This window comes from Rhamphochromis longiceps, linkage group LG23 (genome assembly GCF_057381845.1).
Source record: "Rhamphochromis longiceps isolate RC_006_pf linkage group LG23, R_longiceps_female_GT1.1, whole genome shotgun sequence".
Lineage (NCBI taxonomy): Eukaryota > Metazoa > Chordata > Actinopteri > Cichliformes > Cichlidae > Rhamphochromis > Rhamphochromis longiceps.
Genome location: NC_140578.1, coordinates 1,394,183 through 1,417,600, shown reverse-complemented (window position 1 = coordinate 1,417,600; position 23,418 = coordinate 1,394,183). Strand labels below are relative to the sequence as shown.

The 23,418-nt window shown below is 45.4% G+C and overlaps 1 protein-coding gene across 7 annotated transcripts; it reads right to left on the bottom strand.

Annotated features, from left to right (window-relative positions):
• Positions 1-77: 77 nt before the first annotated feature.
• Positions 78-23,322, bottom strand: zfr2 (zinc finger RNA binding protein 2). 7 transcript variants are annotated; one of them, XM_085399659.1, is made up of 19 exons: positions 23,173-23,322; positions 18,198-18,444; positions 17,881-17,998; positions 16,735-16,962; positions 15,847-16,193; positions 14,144-14,332; positions 13,641-13,896; positions 12,241-12,434; positions 11,828-11,947; positions 11,144-11,289; positions 10,613-10,739; positions 10,302-10,504; positions 9,993-10,161; positions 7,627-7,801; positions 4,540-4,628; positions 3,046-3,141; positions 2,673-2,784; positions 2,450-2,547; positions 78-1,458 (listed from the first exon to the last, which is right to left on the bottom strand). In XM_085399659.1, the coding sequence occupies exons 1-19, from the start codon at positions 23,223-23,225 to the stop codon at positions 1,285-1,287; spliced, it is 3,141 nt and encodes a 1,046-aa protein (XP_085255785.1). In that variant the 5' UTR covers positions 23,226-23,322; the 3' UTR covers positions 78-1,284. The 7 variants fall into 7 exon arrangements, with proteins under 7 accessions (XP_085255785.1, XP_085255786.1, XP_085255787.1 ...); XM_085399660.1 differs by having other exon boundaries at positions 16,735-16,959; XM_085399661.1 differs by having other exon boundaries at positions 17,881-17,995.
• Between the last annotated feature and the right edge of the window lie 96 nt (positions 23,323-23,418).

Genomic DNA, 23,418 nt, shown 5'->3' with positions numbered 1-23,418 from the left:
TCCTCAATATTTAGGAAAGCGCAGTTTGAGACACAGCGACGCTTTTTATTACATCACAAGACAGAAAAAGCCCGAAGAGTGTTTTTTTCCTCTTTATTTTTAGTATCTCCCCTCAACTTTAGGCAACACTACAAAGACATTCAAATAATAGGACAGAGAGGTTCACGCTTCCCGTTTCAACAATACAAAAAACAGACCGCAGCATCCCTCGGAAATAAAATAAGCAAGTAGCATACTGTGATGCTGTTGGTAAATGAAGATAAAACTAAAAATGCGCATCAACTCTGAGCCAGAGGTGCGTAAAACGTCGGCTCCTTTGTCTCTGTGACATACCGCTCATCAAGATTCAAACCAGACAAAACCCATAATTGTTCCTCTTAATCAGTAATACATAACATGAGGCAGGCACAAGGAAGAAAGTCAAAAGGACTATAACGATTTAGTCATTTCAGTAAGTATTCAGTCTCATTTTCTCTCTTCTTCTAACCATACTCTGGAAGAAAAAAGATTACTAGGTAATATTATTTAAATTATACAATTATGGCTGCATACAGTGCTTCAGTCCCTCAGCATGCTACTGAACTGCACCAAGGAAGATTTCTCCCTTCAGAGGCAGATTAACTATCACCAGAGAAAGCCACCTTTGGTGGGCCGGTTATTTTAGACTTATTTGGAAACAGGGGGATTTTTTTTGTGTGTTACCCTTAAGCAAAGTAAAGATCACTTCATGTACTGTGCTCGCTCACTCTTATCTGACCTCCCTCACAGTTTCAAAGCTTCCTGCCCACTTTTCACAATCTTAGAAACCAGTTTCAGCAGCAAATATTCTGCACCAGTGTTAATTCAAGAGTCGGGATGATAAAACTGAACTCGCCCGAAGAGCAGCAGCGTCCAGCTTTTTCTTCACGGAGAAAAGCTGCAAATAAAGTTTAAGGTGCTGATGTTTAAACTGCACTGGAGGCTTTAACATCATAGCAAACAACACAACGGCACACAAATTAGTGGTGGTTCGTATACTGCGTGTAAAAAAAGGAGTTTACTCCCTTTATTCACTCCGCACACTGAAATCAGAAGGAATTGCAACCAATCGTCAGTCCCTTCCCTCCTTCCGAAGCTTCATCCCCCACAGTTTAAGGGTAGATGTGTAACATGTAGAGTCAAAGTTATATTTGCACGTGTATAGCTGCGTGTTAAGATTGTTTTTCGAGAAAAGAAAGAACGTTTAATGTTGTGACATTCTACCAGTCTCTAAACTAGTAAATGCCTCTGCTCCGGAGGCAGAGGTCAAGCACTCGCCGCCTCTTCCTTCTTGTCTTTTTTGCCTTCCCCCTCGCCTTCGCCCGTCTCGCTGACATCCCGTCGACGCTTGCGGTTACGTGCGCTGGCCTTGGATGCTGGCAGGGACTCCATGCCCAGGACCTTGTGGATCTGACGGAAAGCAAGCAGCCGCAGAGCATGCTGGGAACAGAGAGGATACAATCGATAGATAGACAAAGTTAAAGTGCTTACTAAGAGCCTCATACTATGAGAGATGCTTATACATAATTAACAGTGATAAAACAGAAAATTGAGTAAAAATTACGTTTAAAAAGTGAGACTGATACTGTGTGAGAGTCGTGCAAATTGCATTAATATATAATATGCACAATAAGAAAGCATGAAGGTATAATAGAGAAACACAGGTGTGTTCACCTGTCACAGAACGAGAAGTTATTAGTTTTACAGAGGATGTTATGAACAACTTCCTGAATGTTCTTTATGGCAGTGGGGTTGAACATGAGAAGTCTGAGCAGGAATGGGAATCCAGTACTCTACTTCCTTGGACTTATTAGCCTGCCTGCCTGTGAATCCTGCTCACTGGTTCCAGTTGTGCTACAATCAGTCGATTTCAGACGCATCAGAGGAGAAAAATATGGACATTACTTTTGTTTTTACTGCACAAAGGGACGACAGCACAATGGCAAACTGAACCCAGGACAGAAACAACTGCATCGTACTGCTAACACACACAACGTTGGCTCTTTGCAAGCATCTGCACAGACGGCATGCTAACGCTAAGCTAGCCAAGAACCCAGAGTAAAAGCTGAGCGAACGCCGACCCCGGGCTGCAGCTCAGCTTCTACCTGTTGGTGTTGCTAAAGTAGAATCGCCATGGCGATCGCATTAAAGCGTCTTTGTGCTGGTTCTTATTTTTGCTTTGCGTTTTCCCACCTAAATGCTAAGACAAAGGTCACACGTGTGTCCTCATTAGGACAGGGATTTGTGTTAATCTGCATGAATGATGAACGCAACGTCTTTTTGATATGTTGCTTAGCAACGGTGACTCTCAAAGCGGAGCGATAAGACAACGAGAAGGGACTGAATCAATATTGGAATCGGGTTCGCTAAATTCCCATCCCTACTTGTTAGTGCCTATGATGGTCTCAGGTGTACAGCTGTGTGTGGGTACCTGTGCACTGGCAGTGACGTCCTCTCTTGCTTGAAGTTCCATGCTTTCCAAAGCATCTGTTGGCTCCTTCTCACAGGGGTCCATCAGACCTGGTCCATCTGAGTGAAGGGAGGAGAAAGAGAGTTAATCGCTATTTTGTAGCAGCTCAAAGGGAAGCAAATGCGACTAAGTTCTGCACGTGGCATTCATCGACTGCTTTCCTTAGCGCGTGTGTGTGTGTGACCTGGCAGCAGGATGCCGGTGGAGATGCACTCCAGGACTCTGCGCATTGCCTCCCCTGGACTAAGTGGGCCTGTGGCACTGCTGATAACCTTCTCCACCAGCAGCTCCATCGCCTGGAAGAAGAAACAGTCAAATGGAAGAAGACATCACATGTCACGTGTATACTGTCGTACTGCCTGTCCATTAAACACCAGCTTAGGACATTTGAAACTATCGCCTCCCACACAGTCCAATCGAGTCTGACCGAGTTATGAATGCTCAGCATGCTTTGCATAATGTTCCTTCGTAGATCGACCAAGCAGACAAACAACAAGACAAATGAAAGAGAGAAAACCTCATCAATAAGCAAAAACAGGATAAACGAAGCCACTTACCCAGCAGGGGATCTTCCCCCAGGTGGGAACCCGCTGACATAAATCTCTCAACACCCGAATGATGATCACACAGGACTGCAGACCGTTGGCACGAGCCTCCAGAAACAAAGCAGACAAAAAAGCCTATGCAGTCATGTTCAAAAGGATGTCTGAGGATATAATAAAAATATCAGCTTCTAAATTATTTACATGCAACCTGAGATGGACAACAACGCGACATATTGCACAGTCATCACTTATTTAACAAAAAAAACTAAAAGCAATGACTCAGTAGATTGTAGAAACATATTTAGCTTCAATAAATAGAAGTGGTGGCTTTCTGTATGACTTTGTAAGTCTGCTGCGTGGGAATTTTTGGTGCAACGTATCTCGATGTTCGCTGGTCTGCAACGCTGCAAAGCTAAGCTCGTGTTCTCTCTGCAGAGAAGAAATGTTCTCGAAACAAGCCGTACCACACTTTTTCTAACTGTACGGTCATGAACGTTAACGTCTCACATGCTGAGTGAGGCCTGCAGAGTCTGAGGTGTGGCTTATGGGTTTTCTGCAATTTCTGAGCATTGTACGTCTGAATGCTTCCATTACAGTTCAGTTATCTCGGTAAAGCTCTGAATCGCAACAACAGCCTCTTGCAGCCGTTTGTAGAGAATCACCTTCCCTTCTTATACTGGACCAAGTGTACCTGTTCATCTGTCGCAGACACCGAGCGTGCTCAGACGCTGCACCCTGCATTTGTTTTTCTTTTCTTTCTGCAACTACAGCTGCTGTGATAAAGGAAGGATGGGACTTTTGCCCAAAGATACAGTCTGTCAAACCAAGAAAATGTCTCATCATGGTAAAGTTATCTGGTTAAACAGAATTACTCCTGTGATGAAACAGAAACTAGAACACTTATCACTGCAGAGGAACAACACAGAGCGATGTGAAGCACCTGAGAAGTAACGAAACAGCAGCACAAACCACAGAGAGAGCAGCCAGTGGGCTGGCAGCATCTTCCTCTTACCAGAAACCACCGGTGAAACAAAATCTCACAATCTGTTTCACCAGCACCTTTATGAACATAGCTCAGAGATAACGGCATGTCATGGGAAAAGCCTGGGTGGCAGCCTCGCGTGCTTGAAAACAAAAACAGGCGATTCAATCCCGGCTCGTAGCTCCGCTCATGTGACCTCAGCAGCTTACAAACAGCGTGGGGAAACGTCTCACACACCTTGACCGCCGCAACCGGAAATGACCCAGATTTTGTTTCATGCACCGGCTCATCATGTGACGACTCACATGATTAACTGTGGATCAACGACTCTCAGAGGGGACCGCTCGGGAGCCGCTCGGATGACACGTGAAAATCTCTTCGCGAATCAAAAAATAAGTCCAACTGCCTTAATTTCAAACACTCACCACGGCCATAATCACTAAAAGCTGCTTTAAGTGTCTTTCATTTAACTGCACAGCTTATCAGAACAGTTAAAGGGAAACTGAACGTACACACACACATACCTGAAACCATTTAGCATGGCGCAGAGCAGCTAGATATTCCAGGCATTTCTTCTTATTCAGGAGATCAGGAGGATCCTTCTCAGCCACATCTGTAGGAGATAACGTACTGACTTCATGACTTACAGCCAAACCAGCGCAAAGCCCACATACTGACTGCACTACCTAAGTGTAGGTGTTGTATCTCTTGACGTACAGTCACTGATCAGAGATGTAAGAGTGAGAGTACCTCACAAGGAGAAACATTTCCATCAGTCCTTAAATTCTCTGGTTTGAAGTTGATGGATGAGAAAATGAATGAGGGGGAAAGATGAATGAGAAGGGAGGCATCGAATAAGAATACAGGCACGTGTAAACCAGGAGGAAATCCAAAGGATGCTTTTTACATGACGACTAATTCCCGCTCAGTTTAATGCCGACTTGTGTACGCTCACAGTCCGAGTGCTGCTGTCTTTGGTGAAACTCTGGTGGACTTTGAGGCATGGAGAATTAAAAAAACCTGTATGCTACAAAGCCCACCGAAGCTGGTTTTCCTCCCCCTGCACATACACTCATGCCACTTTATTAGGTATACCTCAGCAGTACTGCGCTGGACCCCTTTTGCTCAGCCGCGACTCTTCATAGCATAGATTGACTAATGTGCTGGAAACATTGCTACAGTTGCTGCAGATTATCAGGTGCACATTTACGAGGTGGCTCCCTTTGCACCACATCCTCAAGGTGCCCTACTTCTACTGCAATCTGATGGTTATGGAGGTTATTTGAGTACCATGCACTCGCTGTCATGTTCTGCTGAAAGCAGCAATCAAAGCGCGCCCACAAAATATCCCCTACCCCATTACACCACCAGCCTAATGGGGTGGGGGCGTAATGTGCACTGAGAGGTGCTCTTCTGCACACCGTGTTTTGGTTTTCGTTTGTTTTTTTAAATTTAGCGTTGGCTTCCTGTTAGCTCGAGGCAGTCTGGCCATTTCTCTGAGAACCCAGAGAACTGCTGAATCCCAGCAGATCAACACTTTGTGAAATGCCCAAACCAGTAAAACCATTTCCTGTTCAAAAGTCACTTAAGTCACCTGTCTTCCCCGTTCTTGAGTTTCTAAATATGATTGGCTAATTAGATATTTGTATCGTTGAGCAGCAGAAAAGGTGTACCTAATGAAGTGGCCAGTGAGTGTAATTCTGTCTCGCTACAATTACAAGAAAAAGAAAATATTTAAACACAAATCTGTGTCTTTCTTCGAGTCCTGATCAGACAGCGGTCTTATTATTCAGTAATATTAATAAGTATTAACAATCTTCCAAACTGAGGAAGTGAGAGAAACTGGCACAAAGTGAAAAACAGCAAAATCCAGTCAAAGTGCAGCACACTCCCACCAGTGATCACCAGACTTTTAGAAGTTTTCCATGATGGACTCGGAGCTGTGACTGCTGGATTTCCCCTGTTTGCCTTTGACGTTGGATGACTAACAAAAAGTTACTAAAAAAAAGTGTCTGATTATATCTTTTTGAACTTTTTAACTCAAACTTTAGTTTGGAAAGTTTATCATTCTGTAACAAATGTCTCAACTTTGGTTCCGCACTGCTTGGTTTCCTTTAATCTGTCCTAATTGTCTTTATAGCTAAGTAATCAAGCAGCCATAGGGACAAAAGTAAGGACTGTCACTTCACTTCATATTTTAGGACAATATCAACGTCAATAAGCAAACAACAACAACAACAACAAAAACAAGAAGATGAACGTAATTAGTTGTGGAGTGACGGAGCCTGTGTCTGTGGTGGATTTAGATCGTGAAGAAAGAAAAAGGACAAAAAAGGTGGAGAAATTTTGAGGACATTTTTAAGACTAGCCATCTAAAAATGACACATGGTGGTCTTCTCCAGAGCACTCCAGATGAGGTTACTGATGGCTGTAATGAAGTAATACTGGGGCTTTCCACACTTCCATGTTCACTAGAACTGTAGCAACAACAAAGGAGATTAGCTTTCTCACAGGGCAAATGCAGAACATAAAGCAAGCAACTTTTATTTTGAAGTCTACACTCGCATACCACCTCGAAAGACAGACCCACATTTATCACAGCTCTCAGAGTGGGAGCTCAGTGTCAGTGAACAGGAGGGCGATCCTCCTCTGAGAAGCTTCATAAAAGTGGGTGAACTTCTCAGTGGTATGTGTACTCCAGTGTGGCTTCAGACGAGCCTTCGGCTTGCCCAGGTCTGCTGATACAGAATCGGATGCACTGATCAACAAACCCAAACAAAAAAACAAAAGACAGCGGCCACAGAAAACATCTCTAACATGTTTTCCAAATGTGAAAAAACACATTGCAATGCTGACATTTACTGGAGCGGGTGGAGGAGTGTTTGCAACACAATGATCTTAGACAACTTTGTTGTTTTGTGGGGGGAAATAAATGCAACGCTTCGCTAATGTCAGCTTAAAATTCCTCGATCATTGTGAGGCGGCGAAAGGACACTCCAGCACCGTATCATCAATAATGCCACACGATGATGCAAGGATGAGACGCGAGGGAACGGGAAGTCGCTGGACCTCAAAATCCCCTCAGTGGTATCGTCGCAAAGACGGCGAGAGAAGCAGAACTGCACCGGTGTGTATACGTGAGGCTTTTTGTAAACGTTTATTTGAACCGTTTCCATCCTTGGGCATTATCTGGACAGCTCCCTGAAGGTTTTATCTGAGCATGTGTTCACAGGATAAACACACAGCTCAGTGGCACAGAAAGGTCGGAGAGCCCGGCTTTTGGTTCCCATGTTGTGGAAAAGAAATAAAGAAGTTGGGGACTATTGCAGCTGCAAAAATAAAAAATAAAAAAATGGGGAAATGAAAGGCGTGGGACAAATGAATGCGTGATTTAATTCTTATTTCAGGGGCTGAGAAAAGACAGAAAAAAGGAGAAATCTCGACTGTGGGCTTAGTTAAAAGTCCCACATGAATTCTTGTGTAATTTTTAAGCCTAAAAATTCAGGCTGCTATTGGGTGGAAAGGGAGGGGGCGGGGTCTCTATATATAAGTGTATTACACACATAGCCAACATTTGGTCGTCTGGTACTGAAAGCTTTGGCTTCTCTAACCTTTCTCAGCCGCTTTTCCTCCTGCCTGCTTGTCCTTCTCAGCAGCAGGGTCCTCCCTCATCAGCGGCGAGGTGAGAGATATGGTCACCTGCATTTTGGGCTCCTTGCTTGAAAATATCACGATGTTCGCCTCCTCGGGGTGAGCCTGCACCTCATACTGATCTTCAGAAAAAGTCTGCCGGTTAAAAGGACACTTGGGATTACTCACTACAGAGGAGAAGTGGCGTAGGGACAATGAATAGCCTTGTTTGGCAGTAATACAGGGACGGACTGAAATATTTTAACTCGACTTCTTTCTTTCTTTTTTGTCCCCTTCAAGACAATTTAGTTCCCTTATTTAGCTCAAAAGCTGTTCATCGACAGTAACTTTGTAGCCATAATGCTTATTAAAAGAAAGGGGCTGCTAAGGAAGAAAAGTCCCATCTCACTCTGTAGGGTTCAGGTGTCATAACCAGGCAGTAAGTCTAAAGATCAGTGAAAAGCACCTGCAGTCAAACACTCGTGGCAGCTACAGCAGGAGGAAGAAATGGTGAATAATTACAACACATCGCAACCTCGTTTCCTCTGTCTTGCGAACGTTACTCTGAAAGCAGCAACAATTTAAAAATGCACACTGGTCTTCCCGCTCGGCCTCTGGCAGCTCGGCCGTGAGCATGAAAGGACCTCCCCCAAAGCCACAAATCACACAGTATCCCCACAAAGTTGTGTCTCTGAAATTGAACGAATTGAAAGCTTTACTCTTTAACGCGACATTCGTTAAATTCTCGCTGCCAAGACGTTTTTAATTTCGTGCAGTCACGTTAAAAATAAAAGCACACTTTCTTTAGCTTATACAGCTTCACTTATCAGGACTTAATCTGGTCATTAGGTCTTAATTTAAACACAATCTCAGAATGACATCACATATTACTCAGTGTCAGTATTTATTTAACAAAACATTTATCCAAATGCAGAAGCTGTGCGTGGAAATCTTACTCCACCCTCGCTGCTTTCACAATAATTAGCCAAGTATGAAGCATTCATACGCGTCATCACAGTCCTCCCAGGAGCTCGAATACATTCATACGTCAAGACTCTACGGGCTTGAGTCAGCTTGTGAAATGTTAAAGTCTGTGTCAGTATAATTATAAGAAGACTGAGTGCAGGTTGCCAGGAGACTCTTATCTCTAAAATCTTTTTGCAACGCTGCGTCTGAGGAAACCACATGACTTGGAACGAATTATCTCAGAGGCGTTTGACCACAATGCACAGCACCGTGTTTGATGAAAACCAAACGTATCAGCGAAAGCCCCTCAAACCAGCTGTTAAACGCAGCTGATGATTTGGGCTTGTTTCGCAGCCACAGCACCCAGGAAACCATGAGGGCAGATATACGTCCCCACAAAGGTTTCTCAGATCAGCTGTCCTGTCCCTCCTTGCTGTCCCCAAACTGAGAGTGTGGGTGTTAATATTGTTTACGGTACTGTTACTTTCCTTCTTGGTTAAGATGTCTTTTTGTATTTTATTACAGTCTTTTAACTGGACCGCACCTCGGTCGGCTGTGTTGGATTGGCGCCGTCTGCCTGACCGCCAAAGCTTGCCCAAATATTGGAGTCGTGCAACAGGACAGTGACCCAAAGAGCAGAATGACCGACAAGAGAAGGTGCACAGACGTTAGCCTTAAGAGAGCTGTGCACAAACCTCAATGAGGTGAAGCGATGCTGGAAAGACGAGTGAACCAAAATGCCTCTACAATGACGTAAAGGACTGACAGTCATACAGAAATGATTGAATCATAGGGTGTCCTACATGTTTCCACACTCTGCTTCTGCATTTTAATTTCATTTTTGTTAAACAGACGAACACGCAATGCACTACGACACGCTTTGTTGCTCATCCCTCTAAGGACACGAGTATTTTTATTACGTCCTGACAAGTATAACCGCGGCCCGGGTGTACTTTCCTCTTATCACGACTGTACGTGTGGATGACAAACTGCTCTTTTTTCTGGCTCTGGGGGACACGTGCATACAGTCACCTGCTCTGTACCTGATGAGCTGCAGTGGGATTGGTATTCGAGTTGCTAAAACCTCGTTTCCTCTTGTATAACAAAAACTATTACAAGTGAAAACTTCCGGTTTTCTGTCTTTTTCTTGCACAACCGTGAAACCTCAGGGTCCAGGCCTTATGACTAAAGTCATAAGTCAGTGATGACAAACAATAAAATATCCACAGCGCCTGATAACTCGACTGCATATCGAAATATTTCTGTTCTGCTTTTTAATCCCACATACAGTAACTGTCAAAATAACTCAGGATCAAAGTCCCACGCATCACAGAAAGATGAAACCGTTGCCTAAAGCGTGTCTTTTGTGAGATTTGCTTACCGCCAGCTCCTTTGGCAGCTGCTTGGCGATGCTCTTCAGTAACGAGATGGTGGGTTTCTTTGCAGTCAGCAGGATGAGCTCCACATTTCTGTCTCCGCGAAGCAGCAAGCCTTTGGCCAGGATTCCCACCCTCATCACGCCTTTCAGCAGCCGGGCCGGGCTCTCGGTCCTGCCAGGCAGACACACAGACACAGGCTTTGATTTGTTTCTGTTCTTCTGCTTTGGGAACTATTAGAAACGCGCAGCACGTAAAATAAATAAATAAAAATCACATGCTGGATAAATGGGAATTATCTGCCAGGTTTTTACCCTTTTTCATCTCCTCCTTCAGCAGCACCATCATCAGTCAGTGCTTCCTTCTCCAGCAGAGAGTCTGACACCAGTTTCAGGGCTCTCTCCGAGTGGGAGACGATCCTCTGAACAGCCTGCAGCTCCTCTTCCACTGGGTAAATAGTGGAGTGCTTGGCCATGATGTGGCGGTCGTCGAGCGAGTCAGGACGACGCACACAAGACTGAAGCGAGACGGGAGGAGGAAGTGGAATCAGATCTTGTTTTTCTTGTTGTTGTTGTTGTTTTTCCAGGTAACAGATGAACAAGAAAGATGCTGTTTCAATGCTCACCAGTAGAGGGGGCACTGGCATCCCGGGGCGGCTCATCAGAGGTGGAGGTGCCATCCTGCGTCTCTGCTCCCCCCAGTACATCTGCTCCTCCTCCACTCTCCTCCAGTACAAGTCCTCCTCATATCGCCTGCAGGAGGAGGAAAGGATTCGAATGCCATTCGTCAAGAATAATTTTTTCCAGCGGACAGAGGCGCACGCTCTGTCTGCCATTAATAATACATCAGACTTATAAAAAGTCCTGCACCAAAATCTAGAGCATCGCCTAAGATTCAGCTGAAGTGAACCTGAGAATGTGAACAGGGAACTTTTTAATCGGGTGAAACGATGAAATCTGAAAAAGTCTGATTTCACTGTAACGTTTCTCTGGGGGTCAGTGATATCAGAAACTTAATACGAGTGTAAAAATAAGATGAAAAAATTACATTTTTCCACGCATTCATGCAAATCTGCCAGTCAGCTACTCAAATTTGGCACATCCTCTTTGGTTTTACCTGTACGCGTGCCCCCCCCAGGCTAACGTCTGACTCTGACCTCATCTCCATGTGCCAGCGCTGCTCGTCATCTCTCTGCCGCTTCAGCACCGCCTTCTGCTTCTGCTTCTTCAGCTTGCTCTCCTGCAGCTTCCTGGCCCGGTTACTGGGTTTGATCTCCACAGGAAGCTCCGGGTTCACTTTCTTCTACAGAGGGACAGAAAACATGTGATGAACATGTTATCTTCTACTCTGTCTCTTCACAGATTACCCGACAGCGTTTTTCTTTCCATTTCAAGTTTCCATAACGGACTTAAACCTCCGTTTGGTTCTGGACAGCTGAGATGGAACGACTCCGCTTAGAACCAGATTTCATACAAATACATTTGAAAATGATCCTCATTTGATTTCATACCTCAGCGCTCTCTCTTTAGCACCACCCCATGTCCACTTTGTAAACGACGGTCCGTTATAATAGCAGAGACAGCAGGGTATGCTACTTTGTGGCTGACAAGATTAGATTACAGTCTCGCTCAGTCGGAATCCATCACATCATATTTGGTGCTCAAAAACATCCATAAAGAAAATTCCCTGGCATATCTCAGCGGAGCTGGTTGGGAATCACAGCTAAACTGTCATTTAAGCGTGTGCTATTACTTCACAACAGACACATGGTTTCAGTGAGGATTGTCAAACTCTGTTCCAGAATATGCAGCTTTGGCTCAGCAATGCTCTTTATTTCTACCTTGTATTGCAGCCTGTGCCTTCTTCCCTTCAGGTGCATGTCTTTCGCGTTGGGGTCATTGAAGCTGCACTCGCACAGTTTACAGTGGAATCGAATCACTTTTCCATCATCATTACGAACCTGAAAACGAAGAGAACTGGCATGAGTTTGAAACAGTAATGAAACCTTTATAAATGCAGCTCATAACAACGGGAAATGACGTGTAATGTTGTCACAATTAGGCTCCATGTCAGTCCTGATAACTGCTACAACAATCACCTTCACTAATATTAGAGATCTCTTGGTTAACCCGAATGCTGCTGTGTCCCATGATGACTGGAAACTGCCGGCAGGATAAAGCTGGTAAATATAACCTCAGCATTTCACAGCTGCCGTCCGTCACTGGACTGCCATCAAACCCTTTTGCCGCCTACCTCTTCTACATAGTCGTGTCCCACTGGCTGGATGTCTCCCTGGCCTCCAGCTCTGTCTCCATCCTCATCCTCGCTCTGCGGTTCCATCTTCTGGACTGACGGCTGCGCAGGCTCCTCGACCTTGGCTGCAGCCACCACCACCGGCGCCGCTGCTGTTGCTGCAGCTGCAGCGGCAGTGCTGGCTGGCTTATTGGCTGTGAAGCAGGGCAAATGTTAACACTTTCAGGAGGTCGCTGAAGGCATACTCGAGGCTCGTTTAATGGAAGACGCAGCTCTTCTACTTCCAGTTTGATCCCCAAGTTTAACAACAGTTTCACAACTACAGGAATTACTAAGAAAGGATATCCAAGAAGCAAGCGTTAAATGAAACGGCTATGGAGAGATACACGACTGACTAATAAACACTAAACATCGTTCAATGTGAACTAATTTAACGCAACCACAAAGAGAACACAGAATTATCCTTTTCTGTCCTTGCAGGTGACATTTCTCTGCAAACCGTTAAAGAGCTGTTAAATCTTCCTCATCTTATCGTTTTTATTCTCATCGTTTATTTTTACAGGTTCTAGTCATCGTATTGTTTGCATAGCGTGCCTTTGTCATGTGCGCAGCGCTGTGCGCCGTCTAAGTCAAGTTGCTTAAAACAAATAGTCCCCACAGCTGCATGAATAGACTGCACTTCATTTTACTGATTTATAGAAACTAAACACCACAGTTGCAGCTGCACTGCAAACGTGTTCAGTGTGAAATTGCATTTCAGTTTATTTTGTTTACGCTGGTACGATCTGCCTGCAGAGAGGAGACCACCCTGACCTATGGCTCCTGGTGCGATGTTGGTTTTTAGTTCTAGTTTTATTTTAGTTGATTTTATCTTATTTGTAAATAAAGCGCTGTTTTAATTTTTATGTATTATGTGTTTTATTTAATGCCGTCAGCGTTAATCTCGTTAAAATGACGTTAACACCATAACTGCATTAAAGCGGCAAATCTCCGTTAGCGAGTTAGCACGGATCGCCCCATGCGTGGGGCTGCACGGCGTCAACGCGTTAGCACGGTTAGCTCGTTGACGGCGTGCAGCACTAGTTTTATTTTTTACTGTTTTGTTTTATTCTGTCGGTCTTAACGTATTTCCTGTAGAGCTCGTTGGTCCTGTGCTGGGGTGTTAAAGTAATAAAGATGGATCAGATATGCTGTCGATGAAGAGGCGCTACTTAGATCACCCAAAACATAAATATAGATTTAAACCAGACAAACCTGCTAAAGCAAATGTTTTTCCTTTGAATTATTTTTATTATGGTTGTTATTATTATCATTCTTAAGGTAAGTGTGCACTGTTCATCTGAATTAGTGAACACTGAATATTAAAGATCCAACATTTTATAACAGCTGAACAAACTTACAAATGACAGTTATTCTGGAAGGCGGGGGCTTCTTGACTGGTGTTGCTGTTTTAGCCGTGCTGTTTGCAGCCACCAGTTTGGGAGCTGCAGCAGGAGTTGCAGTGGTCGATGCAGAAGTGGAGGAGGACAAGGAGGAGGAGGAGGAGGGGACTGAAGGCTTCCCGGCTGTCGTGGTTGTGACAACTGGAGTAGAATTCACTAACACTGGCTCAGTGGAAGGTATAGGTTTCCCCAGCTTGGTGTGAAGTTTCACCACCTTTCCGAGGTCGACAAAGACAGACACAAGGAGACAGACCCATTTAAGGCTGCTGATACTTAATCCCACCCCAAATCCCTCTGGGAGGTTTTGTTCCAGGACTTGGCAGGTCAAGTGGAACATCACATGTGTACGCCACAGTCACGATCACTACTGAAAGCATGTCAGCTGCTTATTTTATTCCTTTAATAACAGCAAATATGGACAGACAGAAAGATGGGGAGAAAAGCCCCACAGGGATGCGTACCTTCTGATGTTTGGACCCACGGATATGAGCAGCATAAGCATCCACTCCTGTGCAGGAGACGTCACATAACTCACAGCGTAACTGCGTCTGGACCCCTCTGGGGCCGTTGCTGGGCCCCGTCTGCCCTCCAGACTTTAGGGCTGCTTCCTTTTTCTTGTGCTTCTGGCCCTCCAGATGCTCCCGGTACGTCTAATGCAGTAAATAAAGATGAAGCCAGTCAACAACACGAAGCATCTAAAACAGTCGTGGACGCTTTCATTGATATACACCTTTGAAGCAAACGCTAATATTCTAACGTCTTTTTTTGCTTGTATTTTAGTGATTTAATACAAGGCATTATATAAATTAGAATTACCGTAATTGTCGGGCTATAAGCCGCTACTTTTTGCACAAGCCTTGAAGCTTTTAGTCAGGTGCGGCTTTTCTATGGATTGTCCGTGATTTTTGTCATATCGTAAGACGATTTGTTTTGTTTGTTCCGCTGTTGTACGGCACTACGTTGCCTGGCGGAAGGATCGGGGTTCAAGAGTGGTATGTTGGTCACATGTCCATCCGCCAGGCAACGTAGTGCCGTACGAAGTAGCGCGAAAAACAAACTTCAAAGTAGCGCTACGCGTTCAGCGGGAGGCGTGGATGACGAGCGGCAATAAACTTGCGAAAAGCAAGTTATGCCCAACTCCACCGGTGGAATCTGACAGCGTGGAAAAGTGTGAAAACATCCACGATCACCAACGGGTTTCGAAGGGCTGGACTGCTGCATGATGGAGAGGAGGACACCGCCACGGCCCTTCAGAGGGTGTTCGACTCTGACACTGACAACGAGGATTTGTTTGGTTTTGAAAGTGACAACGAAGGAGAGAAGCTGAGAGTGGATGACGAAGCCATCCTGAGCCTGTTCGTTTCTGACACTGGAGGAGAGGACTTTGGTGGTTTTAGTGGCAGGAAGAAGAGGAAGATGGTGAATGACTGACTTTTCTTCTTGTTAAAGCCGTGTCGCTGCACCTGAGCCTAAAAGGTAGTCCGAATCTATTTTTCTGGTGTGCTGTAGGCTACTGTTATGTACTACATTTGTTACTCATTTATGAAGCACAGTACATGTTTCGTACTTGTAATTACCGCTACTTGTACATATACCTAAAAAGTTATGCAAATATGTACCCATAACTTGTTTTTCAAAATATTAATAAAAGGGGTGTGTCTCCAAACAGCCATCTCTTTCCTGATTCGCTTTGTGCATATTCTCTTACATATGATAAGTCAACATTGAAACACCTGCGGCTTTTAGTCAGGTGCGGCTAATGTATTTTCCCCTGATTTTAGCTTGTGCGGCTAATATTCGGGTGCGCTTTGTAGTCCGGGAAATACGGTAATAAGGTGCTCCTATTTGGTGCTGTGTTACTACTACACAACTTCACTGCTCAGCAGCCTCCGTAAGCTTGAACACTGGGACAGGAACATATTCTCTACTGGCCCTACTGGCGCTCCAGCTCACTGCAGACTTCCAGAGTAGCAGGAGGACATCTGTTACTAGCTTCAAGGTCCTTTATAAGAAGGCAGCAAAATAGTCACGACAACAGCAGCAATAACTCATCTAATAGAGCCGTGCGGCCGCCGCAGATAACGTGTCGAAAATACTGAAAACACATCAGGGAAGCTTCAGAAACACAAAATTAAACATGTTTTCCTCATTTCTGATGGCCTACCTGAGGGCCTGCACAGCTGATCTTGCAAATGTCACAGTAATGAAGCTGCGGCTGCTTGGGAGGCCCTTTGGGCTTCTGCAGCTTGCTCTGGTGAAACGTGGGCTTTTTGTAGGCGTTTCCAGTCGGAGCGGTCACCATGTTGCTGCCCGAGTTACTCCAGGACGAGCTGGTCAGCTGCTTGGGTGGCGGCTGAACGGGGGCCTGCGGCTGCTGCGGCTGCTGCGGCTGCTGAGGTTGCTGTGACGGCTGCGGCTGCGGCTGGGACAGAGTCTGCTGGGGCGGCTGATAATAGGTGGGGGTGGATGCCGAGGTGTAGCCGACTGAATCATAACCAGAGTAGCTAATGCCTGAGGGGTGAGAGAGCAGAGAGAGGGACACGAAAGCAAGCAGGATATGGGTCAAACAGTCAGCAGTCATTCAGGAAATAAGCTGCATTCAGTTTCATCCACTCTGCTTTCACATCTGAGCTTCAGCTTTACAGATGTCAGTGATGTAACACATCATCCACCAATGAAAGGCAAAAATTTATTCACTGTAAAATCATTTAGTCTGAGTTTGCTTTCATTTGAATAATCTGTGTAACATTTACCGTGTTTCCCTGTCAGCTACATTAGCTTCTACCTCGCTTCTTGTTTTCCACATCCAACATGTCTGAGCTTCAGCTTTGATGAGTAATATCAGATTGTATGTAACTCAGCACGAATTAGCACGAGCCTGTGTGCAGTCACAGTTAAACGTGCAGCTAATTAAACAGGTTTTCTAGCTTTAGCCCATAGCTTATCGTTGTTCAGTTCTACCTGTAACAAAAACACATAAAAAGACATAACAACAAGTTGGCTGAAATGTTAGCAGCTTTAAAGCGCGTCTATAAACCGATGTTGACGTCACCTGAGTAGGAGGTGGCTGCGACGCTGGAGCTGAACGAGGAGCCGAGCGTGTACGACGAAACTGGCGTTAGAGGCTGCTGGACGCTCGTGGACACTGGGTAGATGTTGTAGCTGGTAGACACAGAGCTGGAGGGGGCGAGGGGTTTCAGTGCTGTCACCTGCCTCTGGGGGGGAGGCGGCTGGTTGTACACAGTGGAGGTGGCTGGACTGTAAGCACTCTTCACTCCTACTGATACAGAAAAATGCGACAGAATTGAGGGGTGAAGGAAAACAGAGGAGCAGCAGCACAGGTGGAGAGGAAGGACAGAGAGAGCTGAAGGATATGAGTCATAGAGTTCGTGTTCAAGAGAGTTTCTGGCAGAGCAGGCAGGATCTTCATTTCACTAACAAATGAGTGGCAGAGACGTGCACACAGAGAACAGTGCAGACGTTTTAGGCACTTATCGGGCATAAGGCATTGTTCTGCATCACATCCGGCGTTTCATCTCTGTGCCACGCTCACAAAGAGTCAATCAATACATTTCTGCTTCAATGATTTCCAGGGACAAGGAACAAAATAAAGACAATAAAGCTGCCGAGGTTATCGGCAACTCGAAGGAGCTCAGGGGATGTATGTGAGCCATCGAAAGCTGCTATCTGGTTTTGAAGGACATTTATAGAAGGAAAAACAGCTTGTAGGGATCCGAAGATGCTGTTCATACGATCAATAACAGCTGCACCACCACAGCAGCATCCAGCAGTCATCAAAAGTCTAAAGGCTCGTGACATTTCTAGACTAAAGTATCACTGATGAGTCACAGGACGCTGCTCCCAATCGAGCCGCTGCACCGAAAATCGAACCAAAGAAGAAGCAGAACTCGCTCAGCTGCTGGACTTTATTCTTCCAAACTGAGAAACTGTGACTGATATCGACGTCTTATTTAAAAGGAAAACTGTAACAAGGGCATCAAGAGCTACGTTAGATCACAGCCTGACTCGTGTTTCTTCATAGCAAAGAAAAATAATCACAGGTTCCCTGCAGGGAAGGCAAAGATGGTTTAAAATGAAATCAGCTGGTTTACATGCACCAACCTAATATTATTGTCCATAAGAAGCAGAAATCAACTCATTTTACACTGTTTGGACACTGGGAATGAAAAAGACTCACCAGTCTGGTAGTAACTCTCTGTAGGCGTCCTTTGAGCCGTTGCTATACTCGTCTGGTAGTACTGTTTATTGTCATAGGTAGTCACTGCAGCAGGACGCCCGTAATTGTAGTTGTCCTGCTGGTGTTCACAAGAGAGCATCCAACCCACACATATTAAAACTTGAGCAATGCAGACAATTTAATCGTGCACAGATTCTCTCTCAGGTTAAATCATCTGAATTCTAAAATTCCTCAAAACAAAACCTGCTTTGCAAAAATCCGGCATGCAAAATGAAACAGAAGAGCAGAAATCATAAGAGAAGCGCAAAGAAACTGACCGTGTCTGAGTATACCTGGTACGTCTGTGGGGTAGTGGTTGGCTGCGGGGGATCGGGCTGTCTGTAGGTGTAGTCCGGGGGTGCCTGGTGGCTTTGGTAGGCCGGGTAAGGGGCCGAGACCACAGGCCGGGCAGCCTGGACCGGAGCTGGAGAGTATGAGGCGGTCACAGCGTGAGCCACAGCCGGAGCCTGCTGGACGCTGTAACTCGCTGTGGAGGGATGGGAGTAAGCTGGTGGAGGCTGGGTACTGCAGGACGGGAGAGGGAAGAAAGGAAGACGCGACATTTAAATGACTCAAAACATTCTGACATATCTTGTCACACCCACGCTGTCAGGTATTTACCACAGGAACGTGACAAACCAAGTATTCAGTCCAAAATATCCTTGTTAGCTGAAGCACAGACCACAGAGGTGAGTCACTAACATCAACATCCGGTGCAAAAAGGAAACCGCTATCACTTATCTTAGTTATTTAAACTGCAGCCAAGAAACAGCAGGACTCATTAATAATATGCAAAAAGCACGGTCACGACCACAGTGGTGATAATTTTACTCAGTTTACTTTACATACATGCCTTTACATGTATGCATAAGCATGCACCTCACTGCGTTTGGCACCGCTTAAATGCTAAACTGCATTTTTGTTTTTGGAGTCAGCACGCTGTGCAGCACCAACAACGCTGAGATGAATTTAAACCGAAACGTTTATTACAGCAGAAATAAAGATGATAATCAAACACAGTTAAGAAGTAACTACAGAATACTTCTCATTGATGATTACAGTGAACAAACTAATCCGAGCGCTAACAGACTCAAAAGCCACCTGACGAAAAGCAAAGAATAATGATACACACCCTCACTGAAACCACAGTGCGGTGAATAAATATGTAATTCATGATTTATTTATTCATTTTGCCTTTTTAGCTCATTGTTTCTCTTGCAGTAACACGGATATTGTGATGCATCCCTGTAGACCGAGCTGCAATGTCTGCATCGTGTTTTAGAAAATGAGAAAAGAGGAGCCGGGGAAACACCCTTCAACCTTGTTATGAGTGCTGACATTGCACAGCTGGTCCACCAGAGGGCACTGTGCAGCTGTTCTGCTGAATCTGGAGAGGCCACAAACAAGAAGCTGACTGAGAAGCGACAGAGAGAGTAAACAAGTGCTTGTTAATGAAAATCTGTTTATTACTGTGCACCTCAAAAAAAGAAAGAAAAAAAAGACAATTTTAGCTTTTTAAATCAAATATTAGTAACTAAAAATCCAATATTGGTCAGATTCTAGTATTATGACATCATATGGATATTAAGTCGTGGTGAAGAGGGAGCTGAGTGTAAAAGCGAAGCTCTCAATTTACCGGTCGATCTACGTCCCTACCCTCACCTATGGCCACGAGCTGTGGGTAGTGACCGAAAGAACGAGATCGCGGATACAAGCGGCAGAAATGAGCTTCCTCCGAAGGGTGGCTGGCCTCTCCCTTAGAGATAGGGTGAGAAGTTTGGCCATCCGGGAGGGGCTCAGAGTAGAGCAGCTGCTGCTCCACATCGAAAGGAGCCAGCTGAGGTGGTTCAGGCATCTGACAAGGATGCCTCCTGGGTGCCTCCTGGGGTTGGTTTTCGGGCATGTCCCACCGGGAGGAGGACTCGGGGCAGACCCAGGACACGCTGGAGAGATTATATCTCTCGGCTGGCCTGGGAACGTCTTGGTGTTCCCCCGGATAAGCTGGAGGAGGTGGCTGGGGAGAGGGAGGTCTGGGCCTCTTTGCTTAGGCTGCTGCCCCCGCCACTCGGCCTCGGATAAAGCGGATGAAGATGGATGGATATTGATTCTTAGCTCTTATCTCATCAGGTCCAGTCCAAAAAGGCTCGGCAGTGCCTGTACCACCTCCGACAACTGAGGAAGTTCAGGATCTCTCCAGTGATCCTCAGGACTTTCTATGCAAGTGCTGTGGAGAGCATCCTCACACAGAGCATCGCATCCTGGTTTGGGAACCAAAAAGCTCTTCAGAGAGTGACCCGTACGGCACACTGCTGCAGGACTGCTCTCCCCTCCCTTCAGGACACCTACACCAGGAGATGCTGAACTACAGCAGCTCAGCTATTGAAGGACCCGTCCCATCCCGGCAACAGGCAGAAGGTTCTGCGCCATCCGGAGGAGCTTCTATCCTCAAGCCATCCAGGTCCTAAACCAGAAAATGCCCCCCACCCCCCCTCAGCATCCATAAGTGACTGAGACAGCACTTACTCCTCTAACACACCCCAGCCTGACTCTTCTAGACACTTTAACACCCACTTGCACAATGTACATTTTTCAGATTTTCAAATGTAAATTTCCAGATTTTTTAAAATTATTTATTTAATTCATTTAATGTACATAATTCATTTACTTACTGCACATAATGTCCTCCTGTATATATTCACTAAATGTATATAATGTCCTTCTCTCCTTTTGCACAGTCGAGGAGCGCGTCAGGATCCACTTCACTGCATGTTGTACTCCTATAACTATGAATGTGGCAAATAAAGAATCTTGAATCTGTATCATTACCAATCACTTTAAAATACATGCATGGCTGCTCAGCATGTTTGCATGTTTTTGAAGGCACAGTAATTATAGGCAATGACATCAGTGACTCCAGCTGACAGCCTTCAGTGTCAGTCTGGACGAGAACATTAGTGGGCTTAAATTAAATGATGCCTTAAAGGCAGAGGTGTCACATTCATTGTCACTAATGGTCACACAGAGGACCTGAGCAACAGTGACATATTTATACAGTTCACTGATATTTTTATGTTATAAATAAATCCAGGCAAAGTAATGAATTTTTAATGTTGTTCTGCAGATTTGTCTGCAAGTCTTATGCAGCCTGTGGAGAAGGTTTCATATAACGCAAAAACATTCATGAGGCGGATTAACTGTGCAGTACAGAAACTGGATGTACACTAAAGTACAGCCAGCCTTTCCTGCTCCAAACGATGCGACTAGTTTAGGAAAAGACTCACAGCGCTGCAGCTGCACGCATCCGTCTGTCACGCCTTATCTTTGTTTGTTTGGGGTTCAAACTTCAAACCAGCCATGTGAATTATATTCTTTGAAAATACAGCAAACAGATACACAGCACTCTCTGTGCAAACAGTCCATCTCCCACGTCAGTGGAAACTTTGCTTTCGCTGCAGTCAAAGCTCCACTCAAACCCGACCTGCACTTCCCTGGAAATGTAGCTACATGCTGTGCAAACAATGGCCAATTTCTCCTGTGCATCTCCAGCTACGTTTCACTGCAGTTTGTTTTATTTATCAGTGAGAGAATATCAATTAACACCTTAGTATAAGGAATAGTAATCATAGTCGCAACATAGGGACTCGACATAGGGACATAGGGATGTCAACAAACTCCTGGAGGGAGATTGCAGAAACTACCGGAATGACTGTGAGGGAACGCACAAAGAAGTGTAAAAAACTTCCCAGGACTTGGGAAGTAAGAAAGTCCCAGCCTTTCATTTGTTTGTTTCGGGGCTGGCACTGAAACCACACACAAGCACAAATGTGTGGAGGGTCACGCCGTGGGCTCTGCAAAGACTCAGCTGTTAGTCAGCTTGTTAGATTGCACAAGCTGTGGAAGCACGCCTGTCTATTTAGTCTCGCATGGGTGCAAGGTTCACGACACACAGCTACGACCTAAATTATGAAGCAGCTAAAGTAACGGGTGGGCCAGATTAAAATCTGTGAAGAGCAGGATTTGGTCCAGCTCGTAAGGTCACAAAAGAGCACGTGTAAATCTATAGCACGATTTTAATTAAAAGTACAAAACAAAAGCTCTGTGTGTTTCTTGACAGAGGAATTCCTGACAGCCCTTCAAACAGGTTTCAACACAGCCAAAAGAAAACTGCTGCAAGCTCAGTTTATTTAGTGAAACTTTAAAAAATGTCTGCACGTCAAATGGTCTGAATCAACCGACTTCTGCCAGAAATTTAGAGAAAACTTTAAAGAACATCACACCATGTGCTCCCACAGATTTCCCCAAAAATGATTGGGAACCCAACTCGGTGTCTTTAGTCGGGCACGACACTGCTGCCCTAAATCCAGGTCAAAATATTCGGAGACTCCTCTCGGCCTGTGAGTGTGCTGTAGATGTTTGGATCACTGCCCTGACGTGATGAAGAGCATAGTGAACTGGTAACTCCTGCCTATAACCAGTTTATCAGCACAGATGTGGTGTGCAGCATAAGGTTAAATACTGCATATTTTATCAGTGCTGGTGGCAGAGAATGACAGGGGTGAATTTTAATACAGGTATAAAAGGCACAAAGAGGCCGCAGAGGAAAGCAGTCCGGTTTGTCAGGTTTGTTGGCTTAATGCAGCACAACAGACAAGGCATGAAAACCTTCACAGTTCACTAACCGCAGGATGATGGCTCCATCACATCACTAATTGATTACCTGTCAAATTCAAAGGCTAAATTAAGCAGGCAAACTTAGCCAAATTATGCAAATGCTGCTGCTGCTTTTCCGAGGGCCTCTTTGCTCTGTATGGCTGCATGTCAGAGAAGTCAGAGAATGACGTTTGGGGATACAAGACCGTCAGTGGTGTCAGATTGGCCCTCTTTAATCCTAAACGCCGGCCAAAATCTAACCCGTCACAGCTGCAGCCAGCTCGGTTTCGTTACCCGGCTAAAACACTTCTTTCTACTGACCCCGTTTAATTATGTTACAGCACAGAAAGTGTTGAAGCATCGAACCAACTGGTGCAGCTGTATAGCGCTGTGGTTCACCTAATGTCAAGCTGCAAGCGCTGGCCTGCGATCTCGGCCAGCTAATGTTAGCTAACCGAACCAAGCGGGTCAAGCTAGCCGTGTATCCCTGCGCTGCCACGCAGCGAAACCCCACGGGTGACCGTGTCTCCGCCGATACACCTCGGCAGCTGACACCTGCGGCTCAACGCGCTCGCTGACACCAACCCACGTCACATGAATTACCTGTACTGCGGACCGGCACCATGTGTGAAGCCGAAATAGTTGCTTGCAGCCATCTTGGCATCTCCGGTACAGTACAGTGTACTGACAAACAGCAGCGGAGCGGTGACACCGAAACTCAAGATAGTTCCCCCCCTCGACTGCTGCTAACGGTCACATACCGGAACTGGATCGGAAAGACACGAAACGGTTACAAACAGGGAGCTTTCAGCGAGGAACTCCGTGTGCGCCATGTAAAGTCTGCGGTCA